This window comes from Stegodyphus dumicola, chromosome 3 (assembly GCF_044657685.1).
Source record: "Stegodyphus dumicola isolate Sdum_Otavi_A_Nest chromosome 3, ASM4465768v1".
NCBI lineage: Eukaryota > Metazoa > Arthropoda > Arachnida > Araneae > Eresidae > Stegodyphus > Stegodyphus dumicola.
This window is the reverse complement of record NC_140770.1, coordinates 82701787-82726919: the sequence shown is the minus strand read 5'-3', so window position 1 is coordinate 82726919 and position 25133 is coordinate 82701787. Positions and strand designations below refer to the sequence as shown.

The 25133-nt window shown below is 31.9% G+C and overlaps 1 protein-coding gene across 2 annotated transcripts in view; it reads left to right on the top strand.

Moving 5' to 3' along the window:
* The window catches only part of LOC118192373 (parathyroid hormone/parathyroid hormone-related peptide receptor-like), a 193044-nt gene that overhangs the window by 153465 nt on the left and 14446 nt on the right, over nt 1–25133 (top strand). The window contains exons 10-13 of one of the 2 annotated variants that reach the window (XM_085813034.1): nt 11334–11419; nt 16693–16837; nt 22640–22681; nt 24874–25012. In XM_085813034.1, coding sequence (XP_085669160.1) covers nt 11334–11419; nt 16693–16837; nt 22640–22681; nt 24874–25012 — 412 coding nt within the window. Of the gene's footprint in view, nt 1–11333; nt 11426–16692; nt 16838–22639; nt 22682–24873; nt 25013–25133 lie in introns of both variants that reach the window. The other variant, XM_085813033.1, reaches the window with a different exon arrangement.

Here is a 25133-nt window from a genome sequence, read left to right as displayed (position 1 = left end):
AAGTATAACATTTTTCTTCGCAATAAGTTATGAATATTTTCGTTTCAGTAGAATATAAGTCAGAAAGTACAAATTTAGTAAAGAAACAAGCGCTCATTTTCTTATGAATGTCAGATATTTTCTTAGATATGTTTCTAATGAAATTAGTATATAAACTTCTTTTAAGAAAGAAATAGACTTTATGAGAAAAGTCTATGACAATGCAATTTTTGGTGACTTAGAGAAAATATTCAAAGTCTGTATGATCTGTGTTAAAAGTCTCCATTATCTACTACATTCGAATACATTAGAGAAAAATTATCTATTCCTGTAGTATACTAAGATAAAAAAAAAATTCCATTTCTTTTCTTAATTTCTGATTCAGTGTGGTAGTGTTGTTGAAGTTAAATCTTCCAAACGTGTAAAAAGTTATTAAATCATACAATAAAAACTATTTAATAAAAATTTGTTCCCAAATCTTTACAAGGACTTGTAAAAGATAAATAAGAAAATTTATGAAAATTCAATGATTTGCAGTGGCCGTAATATTCAAAGTGTTCAAAAGGTTATCGATAAGGTACTTCACAAAAAACAATATATGAAAACACGAACATGTCACAACCATCGGTAAATAACTTTCGTCCAAACTGAAAATTTTTTACTCTAAATTTACTTTGGATGCAGGAAAAGAAACATTAAAGGATTCAAAATGAAGATACTCGTGTAAACTTTCCGAAATGAAATGTACAGTATTTCAGGAAATATTCACTTAATTTCTAACTCGTTTGTAATTTTGTTAAATCATATGTAATGAGCGTATGTGAGACACGAAATGCATTCGTATGCGAAAAAATAACAAACATTTAACTATCTGGACAATGAATCAAATTTCATTGTAAATGTAATTTCATGAAAAGTAGTACATGGAAAATCTGTGTGGAAAATCTTGAGGATAATTTCTGGTGTGTTTTTTTCGAGTAAAAAAAAATAGTTAAAGGCTCATAGGTTAGTAATGAACTACTAAATTCGGTCAATTTTCATCAAAAACGCCGTAAGAAGTTCTCCGTACTGGTAAAATATTACTTAAATTTCCTAGCTTTGTGACTTAACTCAGACATTGGCAAGACCAACGGCTGTCTGGTCAATTCAAGATAACTATATGTTTAATAGGTTACTTCAAAGCTATGAAAGAAATAACAGTTGGGTAAAATTATGGACATTTTCAAGAAACAAATGTTCTCTTATGTCCTTTTGGTATTATATTTATAAACAAAATGCAAAAATTTAGTAAATACTTAGATAAATCTCAGGTAAAAATGGTAAATTAACATGAAATGTTTACTTAAAGTCTATGTAAAGTTGGTGATCGTAATACATTTGAAAAATAGTTCATATACAGTGCATTAAAATTTTGCACCCCATCTATGAATTCATGAAATTCAGCCCAAAAAGTCATTTATCACGTTCGCTTGCTTGCAGTATATTCTCTTGTCGTTTTAATCTTTTTGCTTTTGAGTTGTATTATTTCTGAAATTGTACTATTTCTGAATCTGAAGCTTTAAAACACAAAATCACTCTGATTTATCAACTTAGGTCTAAATGTAAAGTACAGTCAACCAAATGGAAGATTTTAGCATAAGTAAATGTACTACAGACAAAATAAAATTAAAAATTCATCATTATTTTTCATGCTCTGTTCATGAAACTAGTCCTGACTTAAACCATTTGGAACATTTTCAGAAAAAATATTCATTTCTTGTTCATGTTTTTGCATACTCAGATACTAATTTTGTATGAAATATGGGATTTTCTTATTCCATTTTATATTTCACTGTTAAAGTCTAGCTTGGGAAAATTGTTTTCCTTGGAAATGGCATACTTGTCCTATATATCTGTGACTGTTCTAATAAATTACATTACTAACACGTGAAAATCCCTAGTTATACAGGAATTATCTTGAATGTTTCCTTAATCTGAAATGCAAAATATAACCCATGTGCAAAAAATAGAGCAAGTTTATCTTAAGAAAGTTCTCCGCGAATAGATCTTTTTCTCGGTCCTTACATGCTTTTCTGTATTTATCACTCAAGTTCATTGTGTACCTTTCTTTCATCTAATTTGTGAAGTATTCCTCTTTGAATACTAACATTTGAATTTGTTTAACTGATTTTAAAGTACATGTATATTTTGGTCAATGCGTGGGGAAATGAGGAACTGTGGCCCTGAGTGTTCTAAGCATTCCATACTGCATTTTTCTTAAGAGTGCAGTTCAGTTAAAAGAGAAATGTGTTTCGTACTTTGTGAAAATTTTATTTACTTATTATGTGTCATGCTTATGATAAATAAAAAATGTTATACATGTGCGCAGGACTGCGTAGTTCCAATGTTTAATTAAAATAATGCTTTTCAAAAAAGTGTGGTCTTTCTTATGACATATTAAAAATGCGTTAAAATTTTTAAAGTTGGTGACTATAGTAGATCATTATATGGACTTTCTGTCATTATTACCTATTTTGTATAATTATTTGTGTGTAATTTTATTTATTATCTATGAGAAGTTAAATGTCAAAAAAGCTGTAAAAGTTCATTATTAAGCAATGTCAGTTTGAAATTTCTATCTTAAAATTATTTATGTTAGGTCATGTTAATTACTATGTTAGATCATTATTTGGAACTCTACTCGATATTTCGTGTAATGTATCATAACTATGTAGGAGTCATTCGTCAGGTATGATAAATCAAATTTCGTTCTCAAAAGGCTGTAAGAGTTCAGTGCTAAATAAATTATTGACAATGTGAAATATGGGTCTTTTTCAGTTAAGTTACAATAAATACGTTAAAAATATTCCAAGTTAACAAATTTTTATATTCCAAATTGGGAAAAAGGCGATAAAGTTTCATTTCCATGGCTGAATATTAATTCCATGTGTATTATAGACATTAAGTTCTCCATTACAAAATGTGACTATAATTCAAATTTAAAATAATACGTTACAATGTGGATATTCTTCTCTGTAGTTAAAATATAATTCAATCTTCTGTACCTTGTTAAGAGAGTTAGGCTGTGATAAGTTCAAATAGAGTAGTGTTTATAAAGTTCTGCGGTAAATGGTGGAATCATATTAAGAATCCGAGTGACGTTTTCACATGAAGGAAAAAATCAAGGTTTCAGTGTATGTTTGGTGATTTAAGTAGGATATGTGCAAGAAAATACAAGATATTTTTGTAAAATATTTCAAAGAGTTAGCAAAATTTGTGTTAGTAGTATAAATGAATCTTACTGAATAAAAGGGAGTGATAGTTTGGTGAATCCTTTGCATAAAAGTAAGACGTGTAAAAGGGAATCAACAAAGTTTTGTATAGTTAGTAAAATACATTAGAAGGAAAAGTTCTGAGTATCTCCAACTTAGTAGTAAAAAAGTAAGAAATGTAGTATTCCAGTTAAACTATATAGAAGGAACATTGTGTATATTGGTTTAAAATTACAGAAAATATTATTTAGTGAAATTATATGCATGTAAATTCCAGCTTAAAATTTCAAAGACGGAGAAATGTAGGTAAGTTTACTTTTGGAGAAATGGAAGTGTAACATGATGTTGTATTTAAAACAAGGGGAAAAATAATTAAGGGTAAAATAAAAATGTAACAAAAAAATTAAGGGAAAGGGAAAAAAAATAAAATTTACTTTTGGAAGTAAAATGCATAAGGGAAAAAACAAAAAACTGCATTTGTGTAAACAAAAAACTCAAAAAAATTAAAATTATGAAACTAAATATTACTTTTGTAAAAAAAATTAAGTTAAAAATGTAGTAACACCTTTTTTTTTAAATAAAAAGCGGAAAGGAAAAATTAAATTTGTAAAAATAAATATTACTTTTGTAAAACCAAAAAAAGTTTAAACAAAAAAAATTAAAATAAAGTAAAGTAAAAATACGAAAAGGAATAAATTTTGGAAAAAAAAACTTTTGCAAAATAAAAAAGTGAAAAGGAAAAATTCAATTCGTAAAAATAAATATTACTTTTGTAAAACCAAAAAGAAAATTAAATGTAAAAAAATAAACTTTGCAAGATAAAAAGTAAAAAGAAAATTTAAGTTCACTTTTGTGGAAGTAAACGTCAATTTGAGAAAGTTAAAAATAAAATTTATGTTTGGGAAAGGGAAAAAAATGAAATCAAAAATTAATAAATTAACTAAAAAAATAGTAAGAATAAGATGAAAAATGAAAACAATTAAAAATATCTTAATAAAAAAATTAAACTGTGGGAAAATCTTACATTTAAAACAGCAATGAATAAAGTAATGATTAAGAAGCCAAAAGAAATCCTAGCCGTCGTGTAAAAACAAATGAAGCGCATGCTCAGACTTTCAGCCTTATGTCATCAATGGTGCAAAAAGTCAAAGGGCCAAAGAGGGTTTCAAATAACAAGTCTGATAAGAGGACTGGGTAGCCGAGCGGTAAAGCGCTAGACCCCCATCCCAAAGATAGCGAGTTCGAATCTCAGCCGTGGAGTTATTTTTAAAATACAGGGAAAATGATACTAAATTCATTAAAAATGGATTAAAATATAATGGAATCAATTAAAACTAATTAAAACTAATGACGGATTAAAATAATTAAAAAGGATAATTCATAATTAAAAATAATGAATAAAAATGATTAAATAACTAAAATAATAAAGGTAAATAAGGAAAATAATAAAGTTGACGTCACGTGGTTCAAGAGTTCGTTGCTACAAGCATAAAAAATATCTGCCACAAAATATAAAAACTTTGAAAAGATCGTTGCCACAGAATCAAAACGAAACTCAACATGATTACGTCATTCCATCACGTGATACAAGATGGCGCTGGTGTCGTCACTTCGGGAGAAATTCAAAATGGCGGAGGCCACGCCCCTTTTCTGTGACGTCACTTCCGCCGCCCGGTTACCCCGGGTTACTACTAATGCGCATACTAAGCATCGGTGAATAGAACAAAGGACTGTTAAGGTAAAGATTTCGCATAATACTATCTTAAGTGTATTGCTTTTATTAACCACGAATATTAGAAGGATACAGTATTGAACAGTGGGTCTCATAATTTGTACTTTCAATATTTGTACGCATCCCATCTTAACAATCATTCCATCTAATAGGGAAATATTTAAATGCCAAGTAGTAATATAAGATTCCTTAAACCAACTCTTTAAAACTTTATTCTCATTGGAACGAAATTTCGCATAGCTGACTACGCTGCAGCTGAACAACAACTCGAGGCGAAAGGTAAAACTTAAATGTTTACTCTGTAAACTTGAAGAAGTTATAAAACTAAAAAAAGGTGCAGATAATTTGTCGAGCACTACTCACGAGAAAGGAATTAAAACTTATAAGAAAAGCTTAAATTAACCCTCGAAGCATGCTCACTCTAGTGTTATGCACTTCCTCTAGAGGACTTTATACGATACGTGATGTATTTCATCACAGACGACAAAGTGCGTAAAATAATTTATCGTTTATCTAGACTTTTAGTTAGTTTGTTCGCTCTCTAAGCCTTCGTTCTTTGTAGAATCGCGATGTTTTATTTTGTTATTTTTTAAATGGTACGAACTATTGACGCAATGCACGCCCGGGAGTCTAGTCATCTGAAAATATCTTTTCTTAATTTTTTGTTCTGTTCAACAATCAAACACTATTCTTTTGTTTCTAAATACAATTTCTTTTTAAATTTTAAGATTCTTTTTAACTCGCATCTTACTCCGCTATTTGTTCATTAATCACTTTCCTTCTTTCCGCCGTCCAGCCGATATAATGGTTAGTGACCGAAACGCCGTCGTATGGACCTCAGACCTAAGGTTCTACACCAATCAGAGTTATTTCCATGCGACGGAAAGAGAATCTACCATCCACCGCCGGCGGCATTCAATTAATCAATGATAGTAATATTTCAATGCTAAATTGACGATGTCATCTTTACAATAATTGTTACATAATAATCCGTATGAAAAAAATATGCAATCAATTAATCATTACATTGTTATGGATAAGATCTATGCTGAGGAGAGTAGAACTTATATTACATTATATATTAACCAGTTTTTAAACCCTTGTATAGTTTAATACGTCATAACTTCGTGTTCTTTTCAGTTGCACACCTAATGATGTGTATCCTTAGCAATTTGCACACTATTGTTAAAATTATCCACTGAGTAAGCCAGTCACATCAGTTCTAGCATTTAATAATTCCAGAGTCCAAATTTTATGATGTTGTGTAGACTATTCTATGTTCATATAAACTGGATTCTAAGTTAACTTTTGATAAATTCGAAGTGCGCTTTTGTTAAGTTCATTGTTCACGTAAACACTTGTCCACTTCATAACTTCGTGTCCTTAGCAGTTTGCACACTATGTCGCGGTTATGCACAAAGCAAACAAGAAATTGTGGCTGGGTAGTTCATAGTAATATGTCCACTATTTTACTATTATCCACGGAAGCAAATGTTATGTAAATAATAACCTGGCTTCCAGATAAAAATTTAAAAAAAGAAAAACTAATTCTTACATTTTTTTCAATACAATTCTAAATTGTGCAAAATGACAGATTTGTTATACAATTTCAGCCTATACAACTTGACAGGTATTCGAACAATATAAAGCACACATTCTAAAAATCCTATAAGTTATTCCATTACATATATTTAATTGTGCTTATAAAATGGCTACAATATTACACAATTTTTTCAAGTAGTTAGGTACGTCTACTGAAAAAACAATTCCCAATTATAATAGAATTTTTATTACGGTTAAAATATTTACCAATCAATCATACTATAAATGTACATGTTTAAAAAATGCAAATAATTTTCAAAAAAAAAAAAAAAAAAAAGAAATTTAATAATTTATTCCATTACATATAATATATCTAATCATGCTTATAAAATAGCTATAATAGAGCCCAATTTCTTCAAGTAATTAAAAATATCTACAGAAAAACAGAAACCAATTCCCAGTTGTAATAGAAATGAAATACAAAAATTATTGAGCACAAATTATAATATACCAATCAAATGGTATATAATGTACTGAATAATTTTTTTGTCTGACTAAATACCGTGTAGATACCACTAAATACAACATCGTCATTATTTGCAAGCACGATACCACGAAGTTGAGAGTTACCTGATTTCAAGTAAGGTGTACTCGTCGGGTATCACAAAAGTAGCCGATCCTTAAGGGGCATATCTGATGAGGTGAATTACTCAAATTCGACAGTGGCCTATGTAATTCAGGAGTGGAAGGTGAGCGGTAATTGTCAGAATGTGTCCCAAGTCGGCAGACCCATGAAACTCGGAGACAGAGATCGACGAATGTTGTCCAGAGAAATTCGAAGGAACCACACCCAACTGACGGCCCACATACACCAGGAGTTTTAACAGGCAACCGGGAGAGTTGTTTTGATGAATACTATCCGTATAAAAGCACATCTGCTTGATTTTCATGGTCGTGCTGCCACCCATAAGCCTTTGATCACAAAATCAACCGCACTGCTCGGTTATTGTGGTGCAAAGCACTTCGACAGTGGACCGTTTGTCAGTGGGAACGGGTTCTCTGGAACAAGGGATCAATGTTTGCCCTCTCCCTTTCGGATGGCAGGGTCTGGATCTGACGTCTGCCTGGAGAACGTCCACTGCCTGAATGCAGTAACAGTAACAGCTCGCAGTAAAATTCAGGGGAGGTGAAATTATGTTCTGGGGGTGTTTCTTTTGGTATGGACTTAACCCTTGGTCCAAATTCATGCTAAACTCAACGCCGACGCCTACTGCACTATTTTGAATGACAATGGGCTCCCTACACTGTGGCAGTTTTACGGGTTGGACATATATTATTTTCAGGATAACATTGCCAACTGTCATGTTGCAAAGTTCACCATCGATTAGTATGGTGACAATGGGATTAAACGAATGAACTGACCTGCCCAGAGCTCAGACTTGAATACTGTCGAGAACCTCTAGAACGAGTTGGATCGCCGAATTAAGGGGTACAACTACCGCCCAATATCGGAGAAGAAATATCGACTATCTTCTCCAAGCCGAGTGGAAGAAAATCTAAAAGTCATTATATAAAGGCTTATGGGAAGCATTCCCCGGAGGGTTGAAGTTCTACGAATATGTATAAATTTTGTTTTTCTTTTCTATCACGGGTGTTTGCAAAGACCTGATTGATTACGTTATTTACTAATTGTTACAAAAACTGGAAAGAAATATTTGAGCTAAATGAAAATGAGGGTGAAATAAAAAACTTGAACGAGCACAAAAGTAAATCTAAAAAAATGTCAGACTTTTATTTAGGAAAGGATACCATGTACTAAACTGTCATAAAACACCATATAAAGTAAATTTAGAAAGGTTATTGTTAACATATAATACTGAAATTTATTAAAATATTGTTTTAAATTCTTGAAATTAAAGGATTAGTAAGTATTGGAATAATAAATGTTAGGTAATAATGTAGTATGTGATCTATGGCTATTAGCTAAGTATTTATTTCTTAGATGGCGCTCCTAATTTTTAAACTCGAACGGGCGATAAAATGGCTTGAAAAAAGAAATCATTAAACCTTTGCGGCACAATGTGTCCGGTGTGGACACATCTAAAAATTTCCTTCTGTATGCACAAAAGATTTATAGGTTACTCTCAATCTTCTTTATTTATAGTTGATGGCAGCTCAACACAAACCAGTCCATATATTTTAGCCATGTTTAGTTTTTTAAGACCCTCATTTTTCAAAGAAATCTTCCATTTTTTTTAGGGTATAAAAGGAATTGTTTGAAAAGAAATTTCTCTGTTATTTTTTTGGCTGTATGCTAACTCCTTTACAAAATTTTGCTTGTGTACTCCTCTAGGCCTAATTAGACTGCCTACCTTTTTTTTTTTTTTAATCAAAACTCCGACTTGTAGCCTGCCGGAAAGGGTTAAAACGACAGCCAATTTTAGTGTGACCACCTAAAAAATAATTAAATATATAACTAAAAGCAGTAGATCGCATACTACATGATTGATTACCAAATATTATTTTACTGCATTTTGAACCGCATATTTCGAATGAACTATTTCATAAGGCATGCGCCCGTCGTATGCAACCCTTGTCTCTCAAAATAAACTCCCACCAACCTAAATTATCATCAGTTAAATACTAGACAGCAAATAATTTCATAAAACTGATTTCAATTCCAATTCATAAACTAATTTGCCGGAGTGCAGGGTACATGTTAGCCGTTGGTAAGCAACAGACGCTGACTGCCAGTGCAAGTTAGCTAATACATACTTTTAGACATCATTTGATTTGTCTTCTGGTGAGAGTTGGTGGAAAATTTCGAGACCAGAAAAGAATTAATAGAAAAATACTTAGTTAGTTTATGTAAACTTGTACAGCAGCCTTTTAAAATCAATATTATGACTGAAAAAAAAAAACTTACCGGTAAAATTGCTGCTATATTCGTAATTATAATTATGCGGAGATAAGCTGTGTTAAAAATCCCTAATATAACCGTAGCTGTAGTTAATAGTTGAAGGATTTTCTGTACATTATATATTTTAAGGATATAAAAGGATTTCTGCACATTAGATATTTTCTACACATTTTAGCAAAAATATTCATGTATATTTTCAGTTTGATGTTCATGAGGAGCTTAGATTTCCTAAGCAACAAGATATATCACCTCATAATTGATCATTTTTAGTGCACTATTCTATAAGATTTTAATCTTGCATATTTAGAAATCACAAGAGAATTCCTACAGGAGAAAGGGAATAAAAATGAGACACATAAATGATCTCGTAAACAAGTATATTTATCACTTAGAAGAAGGAACCTTCATATTAATAAAATGACAGTATCATTTTTTAGAAACTCTAATAATGTTCTTAATACGCATATACAAAGTGCAAGGAAGAAAAGTAATGTCCCCCGTGTAATGTCCGCACCCCAACTTTATAGATAAAATTTATGTAAAAAAAAAAAGTGAGCCGCACAATGTCCGCACCCCAAAGACTAAAGAATTTCTTACTTTTAAAAGTATTTTTTTTTAACATCGCCATTTTCCCTTTAGTCAATAAACATCTTTAAAGAAAGAATATGCATTTGTTTTGTCTTTGGTTGGCGCCAGGATGGAAAGCAGAGACTTTCCTTGCATTCTGGTGCAGCTGTTCATTGGAGCCGGCAAACCATTCCGCAGACGCGATAATAAATGAAGGCAATCCAAACACGTTTTCACCACACTGGCTTCCAAGGAATACTGTTTTGCAATGAAATTACTTCACTCTCCTTCCTCCTTGGAGCATTCTCATATTTCAAGTTTTCGTTTTTCATTCATAGGATCATTTGGAATTCGTGATAGTTAGCAAATAGCGTGTTTGAAATGGGAAAATACAGCAGCTATACAGCGGCTTTTAAACTGAAAGTCGTAGGAATTTGCCCAGGAAAATGGAAAAAGAGCAGTAGCAAGAGTATATAAGGTGGACGAAAAGTGTGTGCGCAACTGGAGCAAACAGCGTGATCAACTGGCGGCAACGAACAAAACAAGACGTGCGTTGCGTGGTACCAAATGCGAGTTTACGAACTCAGAAAAAAAAAGTAGTCGCGCGTGTTCGTAATATGCGTGTTCAGGGGTACGCAGAAACAAGGGAAATGTGCCAAATAAGAGTGCTTGCTGCGGCACGAGAAGAAGACATTCCTACATCGCATTTCCATGCGAGTGAAGGTTGGTTGCGGGGAATGATGAAAGGAAATGGATTTTCATACAGTGCGTCAGAATAGATTTTTTAAAACAGTAATGTGTGCAAGATATTAAAAGAACCAACGTTTATTTAATTTGTGTAAAAGTAAATATTAAAATTGAAAATGTTATTTATTTTGTGCCCCTATATTGTGCTCCTGTGCGAACTAATACGTGCCGAGTGTTGATAGCGCAAAAGGGGTAATTTATATTATATAATGTGGAAGTGAGTTTGTAAATTTTAGGTAGCTATTAAACAACTTTAAATTTGATACTTTTATTACTTACGTCATTTTCTTCCACTTAGAACTTATCTTGGCTGTTTGAAATGAAATTTACACCCAAAATTACACACGCGAAAAAGAGCCACAGTTGAACGACACGTGTAATGTCCGCACTTGCATTTTAGTGATGTAATTTTAGTAAAAAAAGTGCAGATATTACGTGAGCGTATAGGGTAAGAAAGTCTAGGACACCTATAGTGGCATAAAACTATTAAGTTTGCTGTCAGTGATTCAAGCTGCAATTGAATTTAGTCTTCATTACTTACGACATCTGAAAAATAAGTTAATAATATTTCTTTCCTCCCTTCTTTTTTTGGCAGTTGAACTTAATCTTCTTCATCAATATCACAAGAGTTCTATTTTTGAAGATGTTTTCATCACAAGCCATCCAAAGTCGCCGATACAGGTACAGGTAAGAAAGGATCCTAAGAACTAAATACACAGTTTATGTGCAATCTTTTGTATTATTTGGCAATGTAGATCATTCCTATTTATCACCGTATAATATATATTTACTAGATCATTAAAACCAACTTAACTTATGGGAAACAATAGGAAAGCGACTATGCTATCATAAATACCACTATAGATTCGGAATAATATTTACTAAATTTGGAATTTACTCAGTTCCAAACTTGGTAGTGCAAGTAAACACGAAAACTTCGAATTTCGCCTTAATGTGAAGTCACAAATTCATATATCAATACTGGTTACAATTACAACGCTTGTTTATGTCTACACAAATTTCGCGCGTATTTTTGGCAAACTTTTGCTTATCGAAAATCTGAAAGTGAAGTGAATTTCTTCCAATATTCCAAAGGTACTTGATTAATAGCGATCAAGATTTTATGAAACATATTTAGTGTGTTTGAAAGTTTTTTTAGTATTCCTAGAAAGTTTCATATGGAAAGTAAATAGTGATTAATCAATTTTTCCATTTCTGCGAGGTGTGAGTACTCTAAAGATTAGAAAAAAATAGCTGAATTGATGATTAATTACCAATAATCATGGAACATAAACAGTTAAATGGGATAATAATTGATCCTGTTGTTCACTACAACTATGCAATTCTGTTGTTCCGTTCAACTATGCAATTAAATTTTTAAGGAGATCATAATTTTCTTGAGCTGACCCACCACACTCCTTGCCTGATCTACGGATTAACAGTTGTCATTTTAAGTATTTTACCAGGTTAAATCATTCCTGGGGTCTCATTTTTCTTAAACTTCATCTGAATTTTTGTAGGTTAAATTAATTTATCTATGATCCCCTTACACGTCTTTTTTTGAACTCTGCCGTCGACTTCTACGTCTAGATGTCAAACTGTACCTTTCATTTTGAACAGAAACTTTGTTTGCAAAGACTTTTGTGACTAATGTGCAAAGAATTCCTTCTTTGAACTAAGACGTGAAATGGTCGAAACACTGAAGTTACCCACAGAAATAACCATTTCTTTCATCTTTTATAGATTATTTCCTCCGTTTCTTCATTTAGTGAGTTTCGTCTAATGTAGAAAAAAATTCAAATTAATTGCGTATGTTACACTAATTAAAAATATCGAAGTTTGGAAATTACATAAGGCAATCTTTCACGCTCCCAGAACTGAAACTTTTTCTTCCAGAATTGATATTTTCTGAAATTTATTAACAATTATTACCTTACCCATGCGTTTTTCATACTTATTTTGGTAACAAAAGAGAGATTTAAAACACTACGACTGTAGTGCTTCTTACCAGCATACATCCAAATACAGAACAACTATGCAAGAATTGGCAATCAAGTTTATCCATTACATTAATGTAAATACCAGCATTTCTTTAACTTCTAATTAATAAAATAGAGATTGTCTAAACGCTAATAAAACTGAATTAGTATGAACAAGTATAAATTGTTTTCATATAACTTAACATATATATATAAAATTAAATGAATTTTAATTAATTGTGTGTAAAATATGTATACTAGTAGTAAACTAGTATAAAAAAAGTATACCAGTAGTAAAAGCAAATATGCTAAAAAATTGCTTTCGAAGGGCCAAAGTCCGCATAACATTCATGTGTATACGAGCCAGTTTCCCTTACAAAGTCCTCCACGAAAGGCATCCCTCCCCTTAGGCATATAGCCCTAGTGTGCTTTGCCATAATTAAATACACCACCATACCGCATAACATTCTAATTCATAAAAGTGGTCCTCTCTTGAAAAACGCTTGAGAAATGCTTATCTAACGTATTGTTACGAATTTTGTATATATGTAAATAATTTTAATGACATCGTATGTGAAATTGTAGTACTTTGAAAATGCTCTGAAAATAGGAATTCAGGGAAAGAAAAATTATCAAGTCTATTTAACACTGAGCAAATGTCTATTTCGCTAAATTGGCGAGATATCGCTAAGATGGCGATGGTTTTGGTGACTAATTTTTGTCGACTAATTTGGCGAGAAATTCGCCAAACTAGGAGACCACTTGCCGAAACTTTGGTTCTGTCCTTGTATAACTGTAATGGATACTGAAACTGAATAACTGTAATTGATTCTATATGTAACTGTAACTGTGTTTGGCTCTCATATATCTTGTAGTATTTTCGAGAAGTGAAAGTACTAAAGATTTTTTAGCAGCTGGGAAAAAACAAGGCAGCATCAGTTTCTCAGTATTTGTTTAGTTAAACGTTGAGTATGGAGTATCGAGAGATCTCCGTATGAGCTTTGCCTTTTAGATGTGCTTTGCATTATTCTGTATTTAGCATTCTTTTTAGGTTAAAGTGTAACTACTGAGTGTACTCTGTGGTACTGAAATCTATACGAGCATTTTTGCGGAAAGTTCCAGAACTCTAAAGTGTTTTTAAACAATTTTTCTCAAGCTGTCATTGGTTCTATGCGCATTCAATACATTACGATCCCGTATACATGCAACAGCATATTGTTTTGTTCTCTACAACAAATATTTGTATATTGTTTTTTTCTCTTAAAAATAGCCCCCAAAAATGTGAGTGTAAAAATAAGCTTGGTGATGTGTTATATTAATTATAAACTTATCTTTTCATCAGCTAATGTGCATTTTTTATGTGGTGGTATTAAATTAAAAAGAAGAAACAAAGATAAGGAGAACAGACTGTAAATTAAAAACAACTGGTTAAGAACTCATAATGAACGTAATAAAGGGATATACCATAGGCTATGTTTGAAATAAATAAAATAACACTTTTGAATCAAATTACTGTATGCGCGATATAATTTATATAATTATAGCGCGTATAAATTATATGCAAGATGCACAAGACTGAAGTGGGTTTTGGTGAAAGATTAATTTCGTATTAGATTTTACACGAAATATCCCTATCGGAAACTTTAATGATTAAATATAAGGTAATAAATTTCCTTGGCTAGTTGTACATTTTGAGATAATTGTGGTTTTGTTTCTGATATTCCAACTGCGACCGAAACAAAGACCACATCATACAGCAAATTGGTTCTGTATAAAGTTGCAAATTCCAATCACTGATGGTGCAGTTGTGACAGTTACGTTAATTTCTTAGCAGTTATTTTTCACTTACAAATAATTTCACTAAAATTATTTACATGTACGCAAAATTCATAACAATATAAATTATTACTGTATTTAATAAAGTATAACTAAGGTAACGTGTCTATAGGCTTCGCTGCGCTTACATGATGCCTAGGTTAAACATTTTAATCCTTACTTGTCACGCATCTTCAGCTATACAATATTTGGTTTTTATTATAAGCCTTTTATTAGAATCTAAGAATATCAGTTCTGAAGTAAAATGTATCTTTCTGAAAGATTAAATTTTTCCCCTTTGTAGGTATTATTCCTTCCCTGTTGAGAATTTCTGATTTATTAAAAATACAGCCTAAAACCTTCAACTATTATATTGATAAATATTAATTGCTAATACAGAAGTCAAACAACAAAAATCAGCGTTATATTTACAAAATTTTCACAGGACTAGTTTCGATGGTTTTACTGAACCACCATCCTCAGCTGCAAAGCCGCAAATGAATAAGATAGGAAATAATGATTAGATAAGATAAGAAAGGCCTGGACAAGAATAAGCAAGTGGCGCCATCTGTTGGTGAAACCAGAACTAAAACATAATTTCTTTAAAGGCCGAAGGCAAATTTGGATTGGAATTAGGATCGTTAACTAGAACAGAAAGATTTTTATGAATGTGAAATGCCTCTAGAAAATCCAGTTCTCCAATGGAAGATTTTTTTTTTGAATAATTTTGGCAGCAGAAAAATTGAAAGTGTGATTTTCGGACCAACAATGTTGAGCAACAGAAGACTTCTGTGTTTCCTTTTTTCTAACATATGCCTCATGTTCCTTGACGCGAAATTTTAAGGCTCTCTTAGTTTGGCCAATGTAAATTAAACCGCACTGGCAAGGAATCCTATAAATACCCCAGGAATTCATATCCGGAATGGGGTCCTTGAGTATGGAACTCGGAATTTTATTGATGGGAGAATAAATAACCCGAAAGTTAAATTTCTGCAAAATATGTGCAACTTTATAGCTAATTGATGGAAAGAAGGGAATGACAACAGAATTTTTATAATCTCCTAAAACAAGAGTGTGCCTTTTAGTGTGTTGAGATGAGAATTTTTTAATTGCTTGATTAATAATGTTGGGTGAAAAGCCCCTGTCAATAGCTATTGCTTTTAAATAATTTAATTCTTCATCAAGGGCTAGTTTGGAGGAGCAAACTTGAAGAGCACGGAAAACATAGGAATAAAATGAATCTAACTTTTGTTTAGTCGGATGACATGATTTAAAGTGTGGTGGAAGGCATACCGATGAAGGTTTACGGTAAACCGTAGTACTGAAGTTGGATGTGTTACATGTGACCAGAATGTCGAGAAACGGAAGAGAATTGCAAGTCTCAAGTTCAAAAGTGAACTGAATAGCAGGAGCAATCGAATTCATTGTTGAAAGAACTTTATTTAAATCATCTTTATTACCTTCAAACAGGGTAAAAGTATCGTCTACGTAGCGGAACCATGCCGGGAAATTTAAAGTTTCAAACAATTTTGATTCATAATAATGCATGTAGATATCAGCCAGGATGGGACTGAGGGGGCTTCCCATGGCTAATCCCTCAGTTTGCTTGTAATATTTATTTTGGAAAACAAAATGTGTTTGTTTCAAACAGAGTTGAGTGAGAGAAATTAGCTCATTTCGATGCAAGAGAAATGAAATTCGCGAAGTCTGGTTTCTAGACATCCTAATGCACCCTCCACTGGGACATTGGTGAATAATGATTTTACATCAAAAGAAACCATGAGTAAATTACTAGAAGAAAAACTACTTACTCCTAATTCCAATCCAAATTTAACTTCGGCCTTTAAAGAAATTATGTTTTAGTTCTGGTTTCACCAACAGATGGCGCCACTTGCTTATTCTTGTCCCGGCTTTCTTATCTAATCATTATTTCTTATGTTGTTCATTTGCGGTTTTGCAGCTGAGGATGGTGGTTCGGTAAAACCATCGAAACTAGTCCTGTGAAAATTTTGTAAATATAACGCTGATTTTTGTTGTTTGACTTCTGAATTAGTATTTATTCGGCGTGTTATTGTGTCTTAAATATTAATTGCATGGAGTTGATTGTTCATTAACTATTTTATGGGTTACGTTTGCATGGAGTCTCTTTTCCTTCAATAGGAAATGGTTCAAATCTACACTCGTGCTCGTGCCCTTGTTCGGAGTCCACTATGCTCTCTTACTGACGGTCAGTCTAGCTGCAGGTCTTAGTGAAACTCTGGAGATTACCTGGCTTTACGTGGACCAAACATTCTCTTCATTCCAGGTAAGAAACGACCAGGAATAGTTTAAAAGGATGAACATGAAATATGATTTCTCCATTTTAGTTACCCATCTGACGCGCAGAAGATATGACAATCAAAAAACGACTAAAATAATAAATTGCACAAATTTTTTAAATTTGAAAATAACTATCTTGAAAACTTATTTTATAGAAGTTCCTATAGTCTTTAGGCACTTACCAGAAGATACATTCTCTTCGTAAATTCTGCTGGCATTCTTTGAGATATGTAGTTGCCGTTTTCTGGAAAACTCTGCTAAGAGCTTTTCAGCAGAGCTAAAAACAGTTCCTTCTATAACCCTAATCTTGCCTGCAGAATTTACTATTTTTTCATAAAATTAAAGGACTTTTGGAGAAGCGCTTTGCTGACAATGAACAGTCCCAGAAAACTACTTCAATTCTCAGTGGACTGAGGTAAAATGTGTGACTTAAGTTATGTACAAAAAAAATTGTATTATGTGCTTCCGTACCGAGTGCGTTCATCTGGAATAATAACTAAAGGTTTCATTTAAAATAAAAAGGTTTTGTTCAACCAACCGCATTCATTCTTTATCAAGCGGGTATTGCTTTCTTAACATGTTATGCTTTCATAGAAATTTTATGCTCTCATTTCATTACGTTTAATGTTTACAAAACACTACACTACTTGCTCTGATGACTGCATCTAACTATTTCTTATCGCTATAAACAGAACATGTTTGTACAAACTGAAATTTATTAAGCACGTCATTAAATCTTGGTATGTCCCTGCCAAGTCAGTGTGTACTTTGGCACGAGGAAGCAACGCGTCACAGCTAATGTTTTGAAGATGTAGTTACAAAGTTGCTTTTTCTAAGGCAAATTTGTGAAGTTACTTTTTTATGTAAAGAATTGTGCTCCATCAGCAGCAAATGAACATTCAAGATATGATTATTTATTATATCATTACATACAAATCGCTTATCAACATAAATACAAAAATTTGTACATAAATACAAAAAAATAAGTCTAATATTTACAGTAAGTAGTTATAATTTGCCTATATAACTACTTACTGTAACTATTAGACTACCTATACAATTAGCACACACGACACATATTTTAAATGTGAGATACCTAGCAGTTTAATATACTCTAAACTTATTATAACACCAGTTCAATGGATTATTGTTTACAGTTTAGAATTAAATCCTTTCCTTCTTGATATTAGACATTGCTGCTAGTTGAAGATGCGCAAGAATTTTCTTTAATCTTCAATAATTTAATAGGGCTTTGCCTCAACATAGCGTAATTTAATAATTTTAAAATCCCTGAAGTTCTAAGTATTTCGAAACTAGCGATATTTTTAACAAGAATATAATAAATAAAAAGTAAACAGTTATTATAGTCGTACTAGTTTAAGATTGAATTCCTTGAAACTGAAGATGTAAAATATGAAATCATACATTTAAAACAAACTAGTGAAATAAAACAATAATGCCAAAGCATTTAAAAAAACTATCTGCAAACCTTAAACGCAAACCTACCTTATATTTAAAAAAATTAGCATAAAAGTTTAAAAAAAAACACGTTATAAAATATTACTCTTTACTATAAAATAAAGAAGGCTACTATACTAGTTAGTAAACATATGCCATTAAAAGCGTTTTTTAATTATTTTCAGCAAAGATAAAAATCTCCATGCTAATTATCAGTTGAATGATATTATGATTAAATGAATTTAATTTATCTCAATTAAATACACTATTCGAAAAGTAAAATAAAGATTTAAATGAATAGTGAGTGCCTTCATTGCTTTCAAATAGTTGAGTTGCTAACCTGTATCAGAAGGATTTTATTTAAAAGATAAATTAAAGATTTTCTGAATTTACTTAGAATCATCTGTGTAAGAAAGCGCGTGAGAGATAATTAAATATCTATTATTCGCATAATGGAAACACTGGCCAAAGCGCAGTAGAATAAATTATCTAAAGCAGCTGTTCTCAACCTTTTGACTAACGCGTACCACCTAAACAGAAATTGAAAAACTTTAGCACCACCACTACATTTTGCAATGATTATTTTCATTTTCTCAACAAAAATATAAAGAGATGTGTTTTGCCATTTGCACAACCCATTGGCTATTTGTATTAAATATTCACATATAAAAAATATTAGATTAAAAAGGCTACCATTAGGCTACCATTATCAAAATTTAAGTTATAATACTTTAATTCTAAAATTTAGTGTGAAATTTAGGCCTTTTTAAGAGAGGTCAATTTCTTTATTGGCTGGTCTTATTTCATTTAGTTTTAACCGTAAATTAGGATCCACTTTAAATTTTGCTTTGTATTTATTTTTCAAATATAACACTGAAGAAAATCCTTGTTCACGCAAATAGGTTATGCAGAAGGGCTATAAGCATTTAACAGCTTTATTTGAAATGCCTTTAATATTTTTTTTTTGTTGTTGTTGTTGTTGGTTCAGCCAAACTCTAACAAGTGTGTTATTTTTAAAATCTTCAGTTAAAGTTCGATCACAGAAAATTTCTGTCAGATGTTCTTTTCACGAGATAAAATTTCAGGTACATTTGAACAAAATGGATTTCCAATTCAGTTATTTTTTTTATAGTCCTCGGGAAAATACGTGTTGAAATTATTTATTAATGAAAAGCAATGGTCTTTTAATGTCGAATTCTCCTTTTATTTTCGAGCCCACCAGCGGCCGAGCGGTAAAGTCGCTGAACACAGGTAGTTCGGTCCGAGGTTCGAATCCCGCGAACGGGCTGGCTGCATGGGTGTTTTCGTGGTTTTCCCCATGTGTAACGTGTATACGAGCCAATTTCCCTTAGAAAGTCCTCCACGAAGGCATCCCTCCCCTTAGGCAGATAGCCCTAATGTGCTTTGCCATAATTAAATATACACCTTTTATTTTCGAATTATTTTCTGTTAAAAAACTTTTTAAAAGTAGTAAAGGCCAATTCTTTGATTATTAGCGCAAGTTTTTATATCATTGCATTCATTTATCTCTAATGGTAAACTTATAAACACTTTGTCCTTGCAATCCTAAATTTAATTCATTTAACGTTCCAAAAATATCAGTTAAATATGCTAAACGCGCCAACCATAATTCACTAAACAAATATTTTTGCAATTCAAATTTTGAATCACAGAGGAAAATTTGAATTTGTGATCGATGTTCAAAAACGCGATTTAAAACTTTGCCTCTGGATGACCACCTTACTTCGGAATATAACACAAGCCTTTCATGTTCATCTCGTGGCATAAAATCATAAATATTCTTGAATTTAAATCTCGGCTATTAATAAAATTAACGATTTTCACATTTTGATTAAAAACGATATTCAGTTCTTCGGGGATTGTTTTGGCTACTAAAGCTTCACGATGAATGGAGCAGTGAATAAATTTAGTTTCAGTTGCAACATTTTTTATTTGAGAAATAACACCGGAATGTTTTCCTGTTAAAGCCAAAGTTACATCGCTGCACACGGCAACGCACTTATTCCAAGTAATATCATTCTCAGACATAAAATTGTCATTTTATGGATGCTATTTCATGAATTCCTCGAGTTACTGTATCAGTTGATAACGGCGTTTTATTTGGTTCATTAGCCGCCTTTTTATTGAATAATGTTAAAACGATATCTCCAGCTGCTGGTAATATAAGCTTTTCTTCAATAATGTGAGCCTGCCCAGACTTGGAAATTCTTAGCCTTACTATAGAACTAACTTCCAAAGATTTTTCAATTGAATTAACAAAACCTTTCAGTACTTGTTTACTATTTTTGTATTTCGATAATTTCCTCTTAAATTCTTCAGATTTATCCTTTAAACTGGCATGCTTAGATTCAAGATGTCTTTTAAGAAACGCTGGTTTCATAATTTCATTGGATAACCGTTCACTACAAACAATACATTGAGATTGAGGGTCCACTTCATATCCATCCCAAGTAAACCCAAATGGCAATTAACTTTCATTATATTTTCTATAAATATTTTTTTTAATATTCTTAGTGTTAGTAAATTGTCCTAGATCCATCACCTGTGAATCATAACTTTTCCGCTTAGTTAATCCTAACCATTTTTCCATTTAGGAAATCTAGATTTGCTTTTGTGTAATTTTTCCATTTAGCAGTAACACCTAGGTGTTAAAGGGATTTTTCACAAATAATATTTCAATGCACAAAATATTACGAGTTCTTCAAAAACAGACGACGATATCCTTAAAGTAGAAAAGTAAGGAATACAAGACAGCAAGAAGACAAAATACCTGCAATTAGAGACAGCAAATCGACGTAAAAAATTATTTTAACTGAAAATAAAGCAATATGAGCCCAGAAAGGGTAACAACATAAAATGTCGACCATGCTAATAAATCGACCAACTCTAAAAGAATTAATAATATACTATTATCTTTTTATAGGAACTTAATATTATTTCCTATTAAATATAACGTCTATTTCTACTACTCCTTTTAAAAGCAGCATTTATGACAAATTTTGTTATGTGTATGGCTCAAAGAATATTTGTGAAAATAAAAATCGGATTATTTTGCTAAAGTCTATGAGCGGCTACTGACCTTGAACAAAGCTCAGATCGCAAACATTTACGAGTGTTAGAGAACAAACTTAAACAGAATGTTAGGGTATTTAATTTTTGAATTTAATAGTTAGAAATACTTTGTTTCTTTGCGTACCACGCATTTTTCTCTTGCGTACCACCGGTTTAGAATCGCTGATCGAGAGGCTTCTAGACTTTTTCTGTCCTTTGTCAGCCAGTTTGCGGAATATAATCTTATCTATGGATTATATTTTTCAGTAACATAATTTTACCTACTAACTGAAAACAATAACGCGTCTTCCCGGTCTTAAAAAACTTGCTAATATTCCTTTATAAGCGAAAATAATATGGCGACTTCTGAACTTATTTAATTAAAAACAGATGTAATTAATTAAGACGTAATAGTGTTATTTTTATTAAATCGCTTGTATTCGAAGCTTGCAATAGACATTTTCCATTAGGGTAGAGAAGCAATGTTATATATTCATCTAGATAGAAATTTCAAATAATGAAAGCAGTATCACTTAGGTATTAAAGATATTTTTGCGAAATTCTATTCACCATCTGATCAGTTATTATATTTCTATACAGAAGGATGTATTATTGTTATTATTTGGTAATTAGAAGCGTATATAGGGATACTTGCCTTTGTAAAAGCTTCTTTTGTAAAAATAAAGACACTCGATAAGATTATTTGAATTCCATCTTCATGCATGAGATCTTTTTTTGTTTGTTTGTTTGGTATGTGTGTGTGTTTGGGTATGTAGAAGGGTGGGTGGAGTTGTGGAAGCGGACTTTTTTTGTTTAATTCAGTATATTTAAAAAAGTTAATTATATATGTTTGGTTTCAGAATCTACGTAAATAAAAATTTACGTAGACTCTGAAACCAAACATATATACTTAATTTTAGTCGTTATCTTATTTGTTGAAATAGAAGTGAATAAATTTATTTTATGGAAGTATCTTTCTAATTGTCTAATATTAACCAAAATAAAGTAATATTTGTAGTCTTTAGCTTTTAGAAGCCAGTTTTTCCAATTATTCAGATTGTTAGTTTATCCGGATTGCCTGTAAATGAAATTCATTTGGATATTTGAATCAACTTTACTGCCTGCTTGCTAGATTTGATAGCTCTAGTGTTTAGTTTCTTATTCGTGCACTGATTTTGAAGTGCTTAGATTTTATTGCATTGGTTTAAAAATTTTTAAATGCTTCTTTGTTTTGACAAATAACTGTTAATATTTTCAGGGTTCGTTCGTGGCTTTACTATATTGCTTCTTAAATGGAGAGGTAAGATACTTTTTTTTTCTTTATTTCAAATTTTTTTCTATGCCATACGGTTTTGTGCTCAGTCCGTTATGTTAAAACATATCTTCATGATGCATTAAAACCCATTCACTTCTCTATTTATTTCCTAAAACTGTTCATTTAATTTCGTATAAAGTTTAATAAGTGTACTTCATGCTTACTTGTTTTACTTTACTACCATTTACTGATATAAAATCATTATTAATTTACCTAAAAGTTTCTGTAGGACGTTGAACAGGATGTTTTCGATTTTGACACGCCAATGATTATGAATTTTCTTCTCAGGTATGCAGGATTTTTAAAAATGTAAATTTAAGGAATAACTTGATTTTAGAATTCAGTGATCTTTCTTACGGAACTGGCACGAATATCGCAAATCAAAACTCGTAAAACTGTATATTATTTGTCGTTTAACATCGTTCTCTTCACCACGTCAGAAAACAGCCTATTCTATTCTTTTAAATGTAACTTGAATTTGAGTCAGTTTTCCTTAGAAAGTCATTCATGAAGTTATCCTTTCCCTTAGACAAAAAGTCCTTGCATGCTCTGCAGTCCAAATAATCCAATTTAATCCTCTTGGTTAAAGCTGCATCTCCGTTTAGTTATCTTATTAAAATACTTTGCTGTAGTAAATTCTCAATTACGATCATTAAATTCTCATTATGTCAAATACCCTTTCTAACTGTAACCATTTGTTGAAACGTACCATGCAGAGTTAAATCAAAATGTATCAAATGACTCATAATTCACTTCGAGTTTTCGAAATTTGATAGTACAGTAGTTATCACAAATACAGCAAAAAGATGCGTATAAGTACATAAATCATTTTTCTAAGTTTACATATATGCCGGTCTCTTAACATAATTTTAAATTTAGCCTTTAAGTAGCAGTCATAAATCTAGATGGCAGTATGTCACAAATATGTTTTTCACTGCTGAATGCATAGAGCTTACGGCATCGTATAATTCGTTAAATGCTAGTGCAACTGCCCAGCGTAAATTTCATACCAAATATGAAATAACGTAAGTCTTGTTAGATAATTCAGATGAAATAATTCTTGCATGTAAGCAGGTTCACGGAGAATGACTACCTATGCGATGCAAATCGAACGAATAGAGTAAAATCATCGGCGGTGATCTTAAATCTTAAGCGAGAAATATTTATTTATCAAGTGAACTGAAGTACACAGCCCAGATATATTTTTTATTGCAGCCAGCTGTGGACGTACACTTCGCAAATGTCTCTGTGAAATCACACTGGCTACAGTTGTTGCAGGCACTGAGTCCGCTGGGTTATAACATTTGCTTCCGTTTCTATGACGTGTTTCTAAAAGAAACCAGAAGAAGGTAATTTTGCTGGGATAAAGATTTTTGGTAACAAAGCAACGTTTCATGTGTATAGCAAAGTGAATAATCAAAACTGCACTTATTTGGGGCGCAGAAATTTCTCACGCAGTTTTACGACGCATCTATGATTTGTGTTGCTTCTTAGTTAATATGTTTTATGCTGCTTCTTAGTCAAAACTTTATAAGCCATTTTTCTTTACGGAGTGAACAGTTAACTGTTATGGATGTAGTTTATCTTAAACATAAGCTTCATCAGTGATAATAATAATCAGAATAATAGCACCATAATAGTCAGAATGTAGCAAGGTCTTTCTTTTTCGACAAAAAGGAACTCTCCGTACTTTCATATGGCATCAACTCTCAACTTCTTGGTGATTAGGTTGTGTTTCTCGGGATTACTCTCTACGATTTACGTGTTTTTCACGCTCATTTGACTTAAACCTATAAGATCTATTCTTATGGGGCTCACGCATTTGTGTTCTTTTTGCCATTTGATTTAGCACAATTGTGGGAAAGGGTTGTGCATGATGTCGTTGATATCGAACACGATATAGTATTAGGCCTTGTGTAACAGAAACTGGAGTTCAAAACTGATGTATCTTGTATTACCATGGATGCACATATCAAGTACCTGTGTAAGCTTCGTGCAAACCTTTGAGATATTACTTACGTACTGATATGCATTTTATTGATGTATTTGTTATAGTAATTTTTCCTTCCAAACTTAGAAAAAATTGTGTGAACCACCCTTTATGAATATCATGTCTATTTTTTAAGTAACTATGACCGCCATAAAACAGAACTAATTCTTTCTTTCGTTGGCGCTAGGTGCAAAGCGAAGTGAGAAAGGGAATCGAACGATTAAGGAACAAGGATAGTCAACATCGTCAGCATTCCATTATAACTCACTCACTGACTTATCTGAGTAAAGGGCGTTCCTCCGTTCAGTCCATGCACACGATACCAGGTAAGCAAAGCTGAAACGCTTTGGGAGAGAGGCTGTTTCCCATAGAATTGTATTTACCTTTTTCGAATGATATGGTGAATGAATAGCACATCCAACAGAAATAACCTTTACTTTGTTTTCT